Source organism: Embiotoca jacksoni, unplaced genomic scaffold (assembly GCF_022577435.1).
Source record: "Embiotoca jacksoni isolate LCO1_2020_lvr unplaced genomic scaffold, fEmbJac1.0.p SCAF_22, whole genome shotgun sequence".
NCBI lineage: Eukaryota > Metazoa > Chordata > Actinopteri > Embiotocidae > Embiotoca > Embiotoca jacksoni.
In genome coordinates this window covers 10809588-10822577 of record NW_027185363.1, presented here as the reverse complement: position 1 = coordinate 10822577, position 12990 = coordinate 10809588, and the positions used below count along the sequence as shown (strand labels likewise).

The 12990-nt window shown below is 43.0% G+C and overlaps 1 protein-coding gene across 11 annotated transcripts in view; it reads left to right on the top strand.

Annotated features, from left to right (window-relative positions):
* LOC138203197 (microtubule cross-linking factor 1) overlaps positions 1 to 12990 on the top strand; it is a 75760-nt gene that overhangs the window by 38103 nt on the left and 24667 nt on the right. For all 11 annotated transcript variants that reach the window (XR_011178698.1, XR_011178701.1, XR_011178697.1 and 8 more), the window contains exons 5-8: positions 880 to 2268; positions 6824 to 6970; positions 9813 to 9914; positions 10724 to 10948. Coding sequence is in view for 4 of the 11 variants with exons in the window: in XM_069157920.1 (XP_069014021.1) it covers positions 880 to 2268; positions 6824 to 6970; positions 9813 to 9914; positions 10724 to 10948 (1863 nt within the window). In the remaining 7 variants the exon portion in view is untranslated. The remainder of the gene's footprint in view (positions 1 to 879; positions 2269 to 6823; positions 6971 to 9812; positions 9915 to 10723; positions 10949 to 12990) is intronic.

The window sequence follows — 12990 nt, the reverse complement described above, 5'->3', positions numbered from 1 at the left end:
ATGTTACGTCATGTTTTGTATTTTTAGAAGATAATCACATGAAAAGAAACCGATTCAGATTGTTAGTTTGTGCCATGCACCGCAATTTTTTAAGTGGAAAAAACAAAAAATCATCAGCTGTTAGAGATTTTTTTTGTTTTTGTTGTCTTTTTCAGCTCTTCAAAATTATTATTTTAACAAGTGATTGGATAATACTGAATTTTCAGTAAGTATGAGTAGATAAAAACATGATTGTGACTGACCGCTGCAGTTACCAGCTCGGCTCTTTCAACTCGCTATTTTTGGTTTTCCATCAGACAAAAGTTGTTCATGGTACCTGATATATTTTTGGTCGAGGTTCTCAGCGAACTGAGCCAATATGAAAACACGAAAACATTGCAGACCACTGATTGGTCAGAGAGAATCGCCACAATCACTACATCGCAAGTAAGTTCACTGGGCTACTTGATTGATGGCAGTGAAAAGGGGCCTTGATTTCAGGTTCTGCTTTCCACAAAGGAGCATTAAAGAGATTGATTTACTCGTGTATACTGTGCATTACTATTGTTGTCCAAAAACCGTAAGAAGCACTTCAATTCATTGATTACAATGGACATGGGATTTGCTTGAGTGAATCCCATACACACCAACACCAACAAATGCACTGTTCCCTCCTGTTTGAGGAGTACTTGCTCAAAAACCGAGTGATCAAATGTTTCCGGAAGATATTTTAAAAGCTTAACTACATTTTGTATCAGTGTCTTGTTCTCAATATGGACAAATGGGCTGAGAGCCACACACAGGCAAGTGGAGTCTAAAAAGTGCTGGGATATTGACTTTTGTTTTTTTGACAGTAACAAAAATATTAAATATTTATGCTCCTCCATGTCGCCTTACTAGGAGGACAGTGCCGACCTCAGGTGCCAGCTCCAGTTTTCCAAGGAGGAGTCCGGCCTGATGAGGAAAAAGATGGCGAAGCTGGGCCGGGAGAAGGACGAGCTGGAGCAGGAGCTGCAGAAGTACAAATCAGTTTACGGGGACGTGGACAGCCCCCTTCCTCTCACCGAGTGCTCCGGTGGCGGCCCTCATACGACTCGAGAGGCTGAGCTGCGACTACGCCTCAAGCTGGTGGAAGAAGAGGCAAATATTCTGGGGAGGAAGATCGTGGAGTTGGAGGTGGAGAACCGCAGCCTACGGGCGGAAAACGAAGATATTCGCTGTCAGTACGAAAGGGACTGCTTCGGGCGGGAACCTTTCTCCAGCATGCCCTCGTCGCCGTACGGAGGTGACGCGCTGGAGTCGGCCAGCGAGCTTCGTCGCCATCTCCAGTTTGTCGAAGAGGAGGCCGAGCTGCTGCGTCGCTCCATCTCGGAGATCGAGGACCACAACAGGCAGCTGACGTCCGAACTCAATCGCTTCAAGTTTGGGCCGAGCAGCTCCGGGCCTGTCGGTGAGGAAGGCAGCGAGGGCGGGTTGTTTAAACCTGGAAATGGGGGCAGCGGTAACGGCTCCAGCAGCGGGATGATGATGATGGAGGAGCTCAAATCAGCAAGAATGCAAATCAACGAGCTCAGCGGGAAGGTGATGAAGCTGCAGTACGAGAACCGTGTCCTCATGTCCAACGTCCAGCGCTGCGACCTGGCCGCACACCTCGGCCTCCGCACCGGCAGCCCAAGAGACAGCGACGCCGAGAGCGACGCAGGCCGGCGAGAAGCCGCCGAGGAAGAGGAGGCTGGGCAACTTATTCTCCTCCAACCCAAGAGGGAGGGCCCCATCGGAGGCGAGAGTGACTCCGAAGACCTGTTTGAGAAAACCACGACCACCTCAGGGTTCGGAAGCATCAAACCCTCGGACGGCAGCGAGCTCAGCGCCACCGAACTCGCCAACCGCAGGAGGGAAGAGCGGGAATCGTTCTCCAACGTGAAGCGAGAGGCAGAGAGACTCGGGAAGACGGTGGACCGTCTGATCACGGACACCGACAGTCTGATCTTCGAGGGCCGGCTGCTGGTGACGACGGGAGAGAGCCTGGAAGGCGGCGCGGCGCCCGGATCCAAACCAGACACTCAAGTTCTGGACACCATCAACACTCGCATGAAGGCTTTCCGCACTGAGCTGCACATATTTGTGGAGAAGCTGGACCATATAGGGGAGGGTCTCAGAGAAAGGACAGATGATCTATCACCCATGCCAAACCTCACAGAGTCCAGCAGTTTCCTGTCCACGGTCACCTCCATGTCCCGCGACTCTCCCATTGGCACCTTTGGAAGAGACCTGGTGACGGACTTCCAGGTAAGTTGAACAAACGCACTTCCTGTGACCTTCTCTCTACCTTTTGTTTGCTGTGAGGTGACATCTTTTGGTGCATTTAGTCGTTTTCTTTCTGTGGCTTTTTTTTTTGTTTGTTTGGTTTTTTTTGCAAAAAGAAAAGTACTATAAGGGAGAAGATCTGGCTGCCAGTTAGCCGTGACAGAGAAAAGTCTTAACTTATAGGATTTCTCAAGACCACTGCAAACAAAGTGCTCTCTGAAAATGTTTACCTAAGGCCTTAAAAACATCGCACCCGTCCGGACAATATCGTTTAGCATCACGGAAAGGCTGAAAACAATAAAATATCTTAGCTTCATAACTTTAAAACAGCAGTAGGCCAAATTAGAGTCCAGCCATAAAGATCGTCCTGCGTAAACCCGGTGCTGTATTTGTAAATGTGAGAATTCATTAAGGTTTGAATTGAATGTCCCTACGTGTGCAGTCATTAGCAGACTATTTAAAGCCTAAATAAACTAAACGGGAGCCTAATTCAGCAGCGTGTGCAAAAAAAAACTAAAACAGCTCTAATTAAGGACAGTGGCAGCGCCGTACATCTTTAGCAGAACACACACTGCACAGCCGCGCCTGTCAATGGCAAACTCATTTGATTGTAGGCAAACGTGGTTCGGATTTTTTCAAGTCTATCTTTATGTAATGTTCACATGCAAATGTGCATGTTGAGAGAGTCGTGGGTCAAAGTAATCCTTCCTCCTTTTTATACTCGCTGTTGTGCGACGTCACTGTAAGAAATCTAGAAAAGGTTTTTGCTTGTTCTGTGCAAAAAACAAAAAAAAAAACAGTTTATGATTTTATACTTCAAAGTCTGTTTACAGGTGTTGGGGAGTACCACTGCCTCTTACGCCTGCTCCTCATCTCTGCTTGAGGCTTCTTTAGGCACCACTAATACAACACACAGGAATCTGAGAGAACTGTTGGAGGTGTTGTTGCATTGTGAGTCATGTAGATAAAGAAAGAAGGTGTTGGATACCAAATCTCGGATTCTGCTGCATCAATATAGATACTCGTGGAAGACGCCTTTAAATCCGTGCAAAGCTAATATGCAGCTTCATATTCTTGGAAGTTAAGATCTATTTCATACGCGGTGAAGTAATACATTTCTCCAGGTCAAAGTTACAAACCTAACTGTGTTACCGTCATATTAACTCAGCAAAAAATGCACTTTTGCACAGAGCGAGTACTGTGGGCTTTATCCCCCATTTCTAACAGTGGAGTCACACGACAGCAGGTGGGGACGATACACCTGATGAACGGTAACGCAGGTGAGCCAAGGTGACCTCGGGGAGGACAGAGTCTGGAGAAAGAGGGCTAAAACTTGATTCATCTTCATATTCAGTTATATCGATCTTCTGAATTTTAGGATTTTAAACGTTTAGTGTCAGGAGAGTTCCCGCACGTGTTCATAGCGATGCTACTTTTTCCGATGCAGAATTTTCCCGGCGCCGTACCGGTCAACCAGCCGGGGCTTCGCTGTCATAAAACACGTTAGATAGACTTGAATAAATCCGAACCCGAAGCCTCAGGAGGAGATCTGATAGACCGCCAGACCTTTTAGCGCTATGCAGTATCGGATCCCGCCCCCCTCCCCCGCCCCACTCCACCATAAGCCACCCAGCTCTACCACACTGGCACCAACGCCCCAGACCCCGCTGCCACCACCGCCACCATCGCTTCCTGCCGCTGCCGCCTTTCACATCCACATCTCCATGCACATCCTCATCGCCAGCAGCCCCCGCCCGCCTGCCTGCCTCCCTCTCTCCCCTGCACTCGCCGCCCTGCTTCCACGGGGAGGGTGCCTGGCCTAAGAGAGAGTGCTTGAAAAGGGTGCTTGGTATGAATGGAGTAAGTACAACAGGTGTTCTAGCGGCTTCTTCCATTTTGGCTCGACTCTCTCGACGCCGTCAACTATCGCATGATGCAGTTCAGTCAGTACTCTCCTCTCTGCAGCTCGGCTACACCATGCTGTCATCTGTATGACTCACTATGACACGTAAACGGTGGAGCTGTTATGTTTGCGCAACATACCATGACACACACACACACACACACACACACACACACACACACACACACACACACACACACACACACACACAGATAACACGTGGGATTGGTTACTCCATGGTGTTGCCAAGGAGACGAAGCATAAAAATGTGTGCACGGACTAAAATAAGCTGCGTGCAACAAAACAAAGAGTGTGAAACAGAGTTGCATGGCGCTGTGTGGACGGCCTGTGGAGGAACTGGCATCCTGCTTTCTGTCCTTGTTTTATTGCAGCTTAGTTTAAGTCAACATGTCAACATACTGTGTACTCTGCAAAGCAGGTTCATTATCTCCGCGCCGCATGATCAGACAGACATCTCGGATGTCTTTTCTAATCAGCCCGACCGTCGTATGGAATAAAGCAAACATTTCTCCCTCGAAGACCTCACTCTGCTTTGTAGAGATAATAGACTGAAGCTGCCTCCATGCTCATTCTGTCCAATGACCTGTTTCTGCTTTGCTCCTCCTTGCCTGTAGGACTCGCTGGTTAGTCTGGGTGAAGCTGGGTGGTTTAGTCACAGCTAACCACTGTACTAACAACTCACACGTGTTTCAAAGCAATAAAACCCTCGAATAAAAAAAAGAAAAACCTTCGTCCTTCGAGAAAGCTGGAGAATCGCCCGGTATTAAAATGTAATAGACAGCAGAGCAGAAATGATGACTGCAGCAGCAAGAAGCAGGGAATACAGGTGATGTAATTAAACACGATACGTACAGAAATGCATTCATCAGAGGGAAGAAAAAAAAGGTATTTTCATGAAATTATCACATTACTTCATTTAATTTATTTCTGTGAATTATTTTGTAAAAAAAAAATTCCAAAACTTTTTTTCTTGCTTCAAAGAGTTTTGCATCTCATAATTTTGATAAGAAACTCACTCAAAATTAGTGAGAAAATTTACATCTTATCTACAAATAAGTCGTAAACGAGAGGTGCTTTTTTTCTTTTTTCAATTTTTAACTCTATTTGCATCTCCATTTTCTTTAATCAGAATTGGAGATATTTTGTTAGTATTATATTTCCCAAACTCGTAGTTTAGCATAATTACAATATATATATATATATATATATATATATGTATATATATATATATTTTTATAATATCTGTAACACTTATAAATATGAAATATTATTACTGCAATTATTCGGAAAGCAAAACAGTCAATATACAAAGATGCAGACATTGTAATTGTGAGATTTAAGTTTTTTAAATGCAAAATAATAACTTCTCATGATAATTATAGGATAGTTTTTTTGGGCATTATTTCTACATTTTCACCTCATAATTACTTTGAAATATTTACTAGTTGTGATGACAACATTTTCTCATAATTTAGCTCTTGAAGAAATTAAATTCTTGTGAGGTTTTGTTTTGTACTCTTTTTGATGTTATTGGTCAAAATTTCAGATCAACAGGTAAAATTAAAAAAAAAAAAAAAAATACAGATCACTGAGATGGAAATAAGTACAAATTAAAGGCATAATTTGGAGTCATATTTTCAAAATGGAGCTCAAAACTACGAGAAAATATCCCACATTTGTTTTCCTTCGGTGAATGCTGCACGTCCTTTAGTAAAACTAAACTGCTATTTAGGAATCAATCCTCACTTCCGGAGATAAAAGCGCTCACTGCTACGAAGGGGGGCAGCGAGCATGTCGCTACCTTAAAGCTGGACAAGAAGCCTCGAAATGCCTCCAGTGTATTTTAAATGCTGTGTTGTCTGAAAACGATGTGCATCGTACAGGCCTTAAGATGCAACTTTTCCTCAGTTTACTGCTTCTACAACACACACGGCTGTGCACGGGCATGTGTTGGAAACTCTTCGGCGTGCTAGCTCTCGCTCTGCAGTTTTGGTATCTCTCAGCTGTTGGTTTGGACTCATGTATCCCTCATTGCATGCGCTTCATAACAAGTGTTTTGCATTCTTTTCCCTCCCCCCGACTCCCTCTCTTTGTTCCTCTTTGTGTTCCCGCCAGATGTTTCAGCCCATGATTTTGTTCATCCTCATTCTCGTTCTCTTCTCATCTCTCTCATACGCCGTCATCTTTAAGTTGGTCTTCCTCTTTGCGCTTTTCTTCCTACTCTAGTCCGTTTGTTCTTCTCCACACCGTGTAGTTTGTTAGTTGATTTCCCCCCCCTCTGCTTTTATTCTTTACCCATTTTATGTTTTTAATTTTGTCCCCATCCTCACCCCACTCCCCCTCCCCCCGCCCGCTTTCTTTCCTATTCCCTCACCCTGTTTGTTGTCTTCTGTCTGTTTTTTTGTCCCCGATTCCACCTCACACATCTCCTCCCCAATATGACCCCCACCGCCACCAACTACCACCACCACCACCACCTTCACCCCTGTACCCTGCACCTGTCACCCATCCCCTCCTAAATCCCCGACACCCACCGTCCACAACCCCCTTTCCCTCCCTTCCCCCTCCCTCCTTTCCCTCCCCCCTCCCTCCCCCGCCCCGCGTCACTCACAGTCCGGTCAGAGGGATGAGCTGGAGTGGCGTCTAGGACAGGAGCGAGGCGTGGAGCCCCAGAGCCAGAGCCAGGGTGGGGGCCAGGCCCAGAGCAGGGGAGCCACAGGACTCACTAGGTACCACAGGCCCCTGGCTTTAAGAGCAGAGGTCAGTGCCTCCTCCATCTCCCTTCCACCACGATAACGGGCCTTCTGACAAGTTTTAAAGCATAAAATCTGGACTTTTTATTTTATTTTATTTATTTTTTTTAACCTGGAAACTGTTTTTCATACAATTCCTCCCTAACTGACTGATTCAGACCATAAATGCAGTCGATTTCTTCTGTGCAGAGCAACAAACCATTTACCTCTCAGGGTGAGCGGCTGTTAAATACAGCTCTGCCGATTGAATAAACACTCTGAAAACCAACTCGCAAACAGCGCAGAGACATATTGATGAATTTGAATGCATCAATCCAGTCGTTTTCTCTGCAGATACCAATTCCAATTCTCAAGATATCTGCTCATACATATTTTTCCCACTAGTGGGAAAATGTGTATACTTACTGTGTTTTTAGTTAAGGTTTAAAAGAAGCCAGGATTTTCTTTGGGACTTAACTAATTCGAATTTTGACACTGAAAAAGGAACTATTTCCTCCAGGTGAAACCTCATTTGCTTCACGGTGGCAGTATCTGAACCAAAACCTCCACATTGGAAATGATCTGAGCATGCCAACTCATAAAAAATATAAATATTCTTTTTTTTTTTTTTTTAATGCAGTCAGGAAGTTGAAAGACATGAATCAGTAATCTGGAGTTGAGGTTTGGAGTTGAGTAAAGTTTCTCACTCGTGAAGCAACTTTTCCGGTACAGGTCAAATGTGGAGACAAAAAAAAGTCTCAAATAAATCGACTTCTCATGCACATATATGTTTAAATTTCAAGTCGGAAAATGATGTTGGTGCCTCGAGATGACTTCTCCCATTGCCACACAAATATGTAACTTTAAATTTTGAATTACAGGAGATCAAGTTTGTTCTGATCAGAAGGCTGCTCACTCAGTCCAGCATGTCTAGTGACACTCCAGCCACAGTCACTTTTGAGATGAACACGATTTCACGTCATTCACTTTACTTTCACACTAAAATCCACTTTCACAGCTACTGTTTATTTTCTTTCTTTTTTTTTCTCCTTTTTTTCCTTTTTTTTTTTTATTTTTTATTTTTTTTATCTCCTTTTGATTTAACATTTCCTTTTTAAAGTTGTATCATACGGCCCTGGATCCGTTTGTGATGGATTTGCTTCTTTGAAGAAAACAAGTAGTAGTAGTTGCGCTTGAAAGGTTAAAAGGAGCTCTAATATTTTAGCTCCTTCATCGCACCAAATATCCCGGCCGTATGTTTTGTCCTGAGATCTGCTGGTGGTGGGAAGTTTTCTTGCCATATTAATACGGCGTGAAGCAGCAGCAGCAGTAGCAGCAGCCGTGTGCAGCGCCGGTACACTGACGTGACTTGTTCGGATCTATGTGTGCATTCAGCGCATCAGAGCTGAGTCGGCATCAGAGCTGAGTCGGCACACAGCGGTGCCCTCTGGCACCGGTTCATCACTACCAGGTGGACTTTCATGACTCGACTCAAATTTAACATATGTAATGCTTACATAGCTCACGCAGAAGAGTCACAATACACTTTACACACACACACACACACACACACACACACACACGCACGCACAATGAGAAAAATCAGAGAGGCGAGTGCCACCAGCGCACATCATCTCAGATCTGTTAAATCCTTCAGTGACTCGGCTGTTTAATAAACCGGCCGTGTAATCGCTGTGATTCATAATCGCTGCCTCATGCTTGTGTTCATAGAGAAATTGCCCGCTGTTATGTAATGCAGAGTACTGGCAGCGCCGATGTGACACATAACTATTACAGTTACAGTTATAGCACATCCGTGTGGATTTCTTTTTTTTGCCCCTGTGCTTTTCTGCCGCTGCGTAATCTGCGAGGTGAAGTGAACGAACGGGGAAAACAGCTCTGGATGTGGCAGGATTAGCGCTGCACCGTCAGCCCGGGTGATTTGCATTTGACATTGGGCTGACAGGGAGGTTGATCCAGGGTCAGCACACACTGAGCAGCTCAACTTACTGTTGGATGGTATACAGTAAAGTCCCGGCACAGGAGACGGAAAAGAAATCGCATTATCAACTCCTGCAATTTCCAAATTGTCCGAGTCTGCACTTTTAGGGTATTTTTTTAGAAGGAGAAACAGGGGCGGTCTTAAAAAAAACAATTTAAAGACTGAAAGCCGATCATTACATCCAAAACCATAAACATGAGCATCTCATTTCCCTAAGAGCATTTATTCTCTCTTCCACCTGTAGTAAAACAAACCTCACAGCTCCTGTTGCAGCTGCTCTATTTGGCAGATACGATTTCAGTATTACTTTTCTTTAAGTGCATTTAAGACAAGAGAACATTTTGTTTACAAAGATTTATTTTGGTGATCGAAGTAGGGGAGCTCCATTCATACTGCATTTATAAAGGGACAGCGTCACGGTTTCCCTTCACAATCCTGTTAAAGCAACTTTTTGGTGATTCAGAAAAGGTAGCTGATGAGTTAATGAATTAGTTCAACATTTGATCTTTGAGGTTTGATGCTTCTTAAATAAATAAATGATCCCCAGTCTGAACTGTGCAGCATTAAATTATAATCATTTCTCGAGTTGGTGCAGAAGAAGCTGTAATATTTCTTACTTGTGTGAAACTCAGATCTCATTTGAGGTTTTTTTGTTTTGTTTTTTGCTCTCTGCAGTGATTTTTGTTTTGTTTTGTTTTGCAGTGGAAATCCAAAAGAACAAATATTATCAAATGGAATAATCTCGCCCACGAATCCCTGTTTGACTTCCAAATGTAGCTTTGAAAAAGCAGAATGATCCTGAGATATGAATGTGAGCTTATTCAAGGAGCTGGTTGAGTAACTGTGTGCTGTGCTGTTGTGGGTTCAGCTCCGGGACGCGCCTGCTTCTGACATCCAGTTTCGTCTGGATCACGATCGAAGGATGAGAGCGGTGGCGGGGGAACGAGAGCCCGTCGTCTCTCTGCCTCAGGTACAGTGACGTAGTTTGAACACTTTCAGATGGTGAACACGAGAACAAGAGCAGCTGTGTCACACTTCAGCTGCTCTGCTGTCTTTGCTAAAGTTTTCACATAATTAAGGAAGACAGTTTCAGTTTGAACTTTCTTACCTGTATTTAGTTTTCGACGAAGATTGACGTGATGCTGTCTTCAATCTGACAACTGCAATGTCTTAAATACCCCCTTTTTTGTAATTGCAACATGCCCACTTGACTTCACCGAAGTAAACGTGATCTTTCAAAATCCCTCTAATCAAAATTAAAAAGTAAAAAAACATGAGAGCGTGAGTAGATGTTTAAAATCGAAGCTGTCTGTCATTCAGTATCATTTAGAGCTGAAAAAGTAGGTTGATTAAGTCATTTTTTTTTAAATCTAAAATGAGAAAAAGATCCTGGTTTGTGCTTTTAATGTGAATATTTTCATTATTTTCTCCGTTATATCTCATTAAACTAAATACTTTTGAACATGGAATATCTCAGCTTTGGCTATTTTATATTCTAGTGGAAATTGTTTTAAATTTTCTGACCTTTTTGGATAAAAAAAACAAAAAAACTTGTAAAAATGTTGATTTTTAAAACTATGATAGATAAAACCAATAAACCTACTCAAAAATTGTGTGGGGCAGAATATCCAAAATTCAGGTAAAAATGACTTGATACATCACACTTACTGTAAGCCAAGCCGCAAATAGATCAATACAATATTATAGTTTTGAATTAAACCTTTTTTTTTTTTTTTTTTTTTTGACTGCGTGAATCTTTTTTTCTTTTTTTTTCTGCAGCAGGAGGACGAGCGTCTGCGTCTGGAGGCCCAACGTGAAGGTCTGGAGCTGCAGGGCCTTCAGAGTCACGACGTGCCCTGGGTTCAGGAGAGGGCCACGCTGCAACAGGAGGTCCGCCTCTTCAGACGCAACACCGTCATCTTCTACATGAAGCTCAGGTGGATCCTCATGCACTGGAGGCTCGGCAGCAAGGACGACGGCGGAGACGAGGCGACGCACCCAGAGGTGAGTCCGACATGTCTGTCGTAGAGGCGTGTTTACCGCGTCATTATTGACATACTGCAGGTTTTTAATTTCAGTTTTTGTATCGTAGGAAAGATGAGACTAATATCTTCAGAGCTGGCTTATACTCAGATTTTTATGTCGAAATAGTGATTAGACACTGGAATTTTGTTTCTAAATGTCAAAGGCCATATTACAATTATTGTACTTTTGTTATTGGTTTATATCAGATATCTTTCTACACAATTATAAAACTCGAACAGATACCGAGACAGAGAATACAAGCTTTAAATAAAGAAGAACTTACAGGTGTTTTCTTAAAACCACTTAAAAAGCAACATGATCCTGAAAATATTGTCACATCGCATGAATAAATGTAACTTTTTAATCACGTCGCAACAATTAAAACAAGCATTTCCGTAAGGAGAGCGCTGTTGATGAAAAATAGTATTATTTATAAGCATCGGTGTCAACAGAGAAAGACTTTAGAAACAAGAATCATTCGAGAAGCATTTCTATATTAGTCCACGAGGACATGAGATATACACACGAATGAGCCAAAGTGTTACGATCACTCACTGCCTAATATACTGTTAGACCTTCATGTGCTGCCAAATCAACTCCGACCTGCAGACCTCAGACCTCTGAAGGTGTCCTGTGGCACTAATACGTCAGCAGCAGATCCATTAAGTCTTGTAAGGTGCACATGGAGCTTCTCCAGTTCACGGTTTGTTGCTAGGAACTCCTGCCGACAAGAAGCATCAACATTTCAGAGATACTTCAAGCTATTTATTTCGATGAATGGATTTGTTCCTTGTGAAAGTTGTTCAGGTTTTTACACCTCATGGAGCTCATCTAACTAATAATACAGCATCTCTCTCTCTTTAACGTGCCGTGTCGTTAAGAGATAATATTATTCACTTCATCTGTGTGTTGTTCTTAACGTTTTTGGCTCATCTTTCTCGAGACAATGAGCAAACAGAAGATTGGCCAGATGTGATGATGTATGAATTTGAAGATCAGAGAGAGAACGAACATCAGAACTTCACCAACAGAGAAAAAAAAAATCTTTTATCTTTCTCGGGTCTTGCCAATAGTCTCATTACCCAGTGAGAATTATGGTTGTGTTGACTATGAATCAAAATGCCAGAATAACACCCAGTATCTGAATTATGAGCCTTAAAAACATGAAAGTTGAAGATACGCCACATACATTAGCCTTTGAACCACCAGTGAGCTGCGGCAATTTGTGGTTTGAGTTGATCATTAAGGATGAAATAATGAAAATGGAAACAAACAAGTGACTCATCTTGAGTCACCGCAGTCCTGTTCCACTTTGAGCAGGTGTGTTCGTCCCTCGTGGACTCGGCTACCTGCCGGACGGACGGTTAATTGGTCGCCCGCCTGATTGAACGACTCCATTTGCTGTCTGGCTTGTCGATTCAGCTGTCGATGTTCCATTTATTCTTCTCATCTTCTCAGGCCTCCGGTTGATTAAACTCAGAATTTGTGCGCGTTGTGTTTTTTCCAGTTTTGTTTTCTTCCAATAATAAACAATTACTGAATTCCCCACAGATCACTGAGCAGCTGGGAACTCTTCTTGTTAGAATTGTCTGCTGACGGAGATTTAGTTTCTGTATTCACTGTCACATTGTTCACCAGGTTCCTTCCGTTAATAAGGAAAACTACGTTTGTGGTTGCCATAAACATAATACCTGATACCTGTAGCACAATATATAACAAAATATAAAACATTTATTTACACTGTAGATTTTATTTTATCATGAGATAAATATTTGTAATATATATCTCAACTGTAGATTCAGCTGAATTGAATTTCTCTATGCTGACTCATCAGTTTTATTTATGCAGCATTCTACCGTGAGAGCTGGTTTATGCATACAGATGGTGCAGCAGTGAGAGGCCAGCTTGTGCCGCGCTGGAGGTTTACCGCACTTCTCTGACTCGACCTTGAATCCCAACAGAACCTTTTTTCCATGTCCCACATTTAGAAATAGGAAAATAAAATGAGAATAGTGAACAGT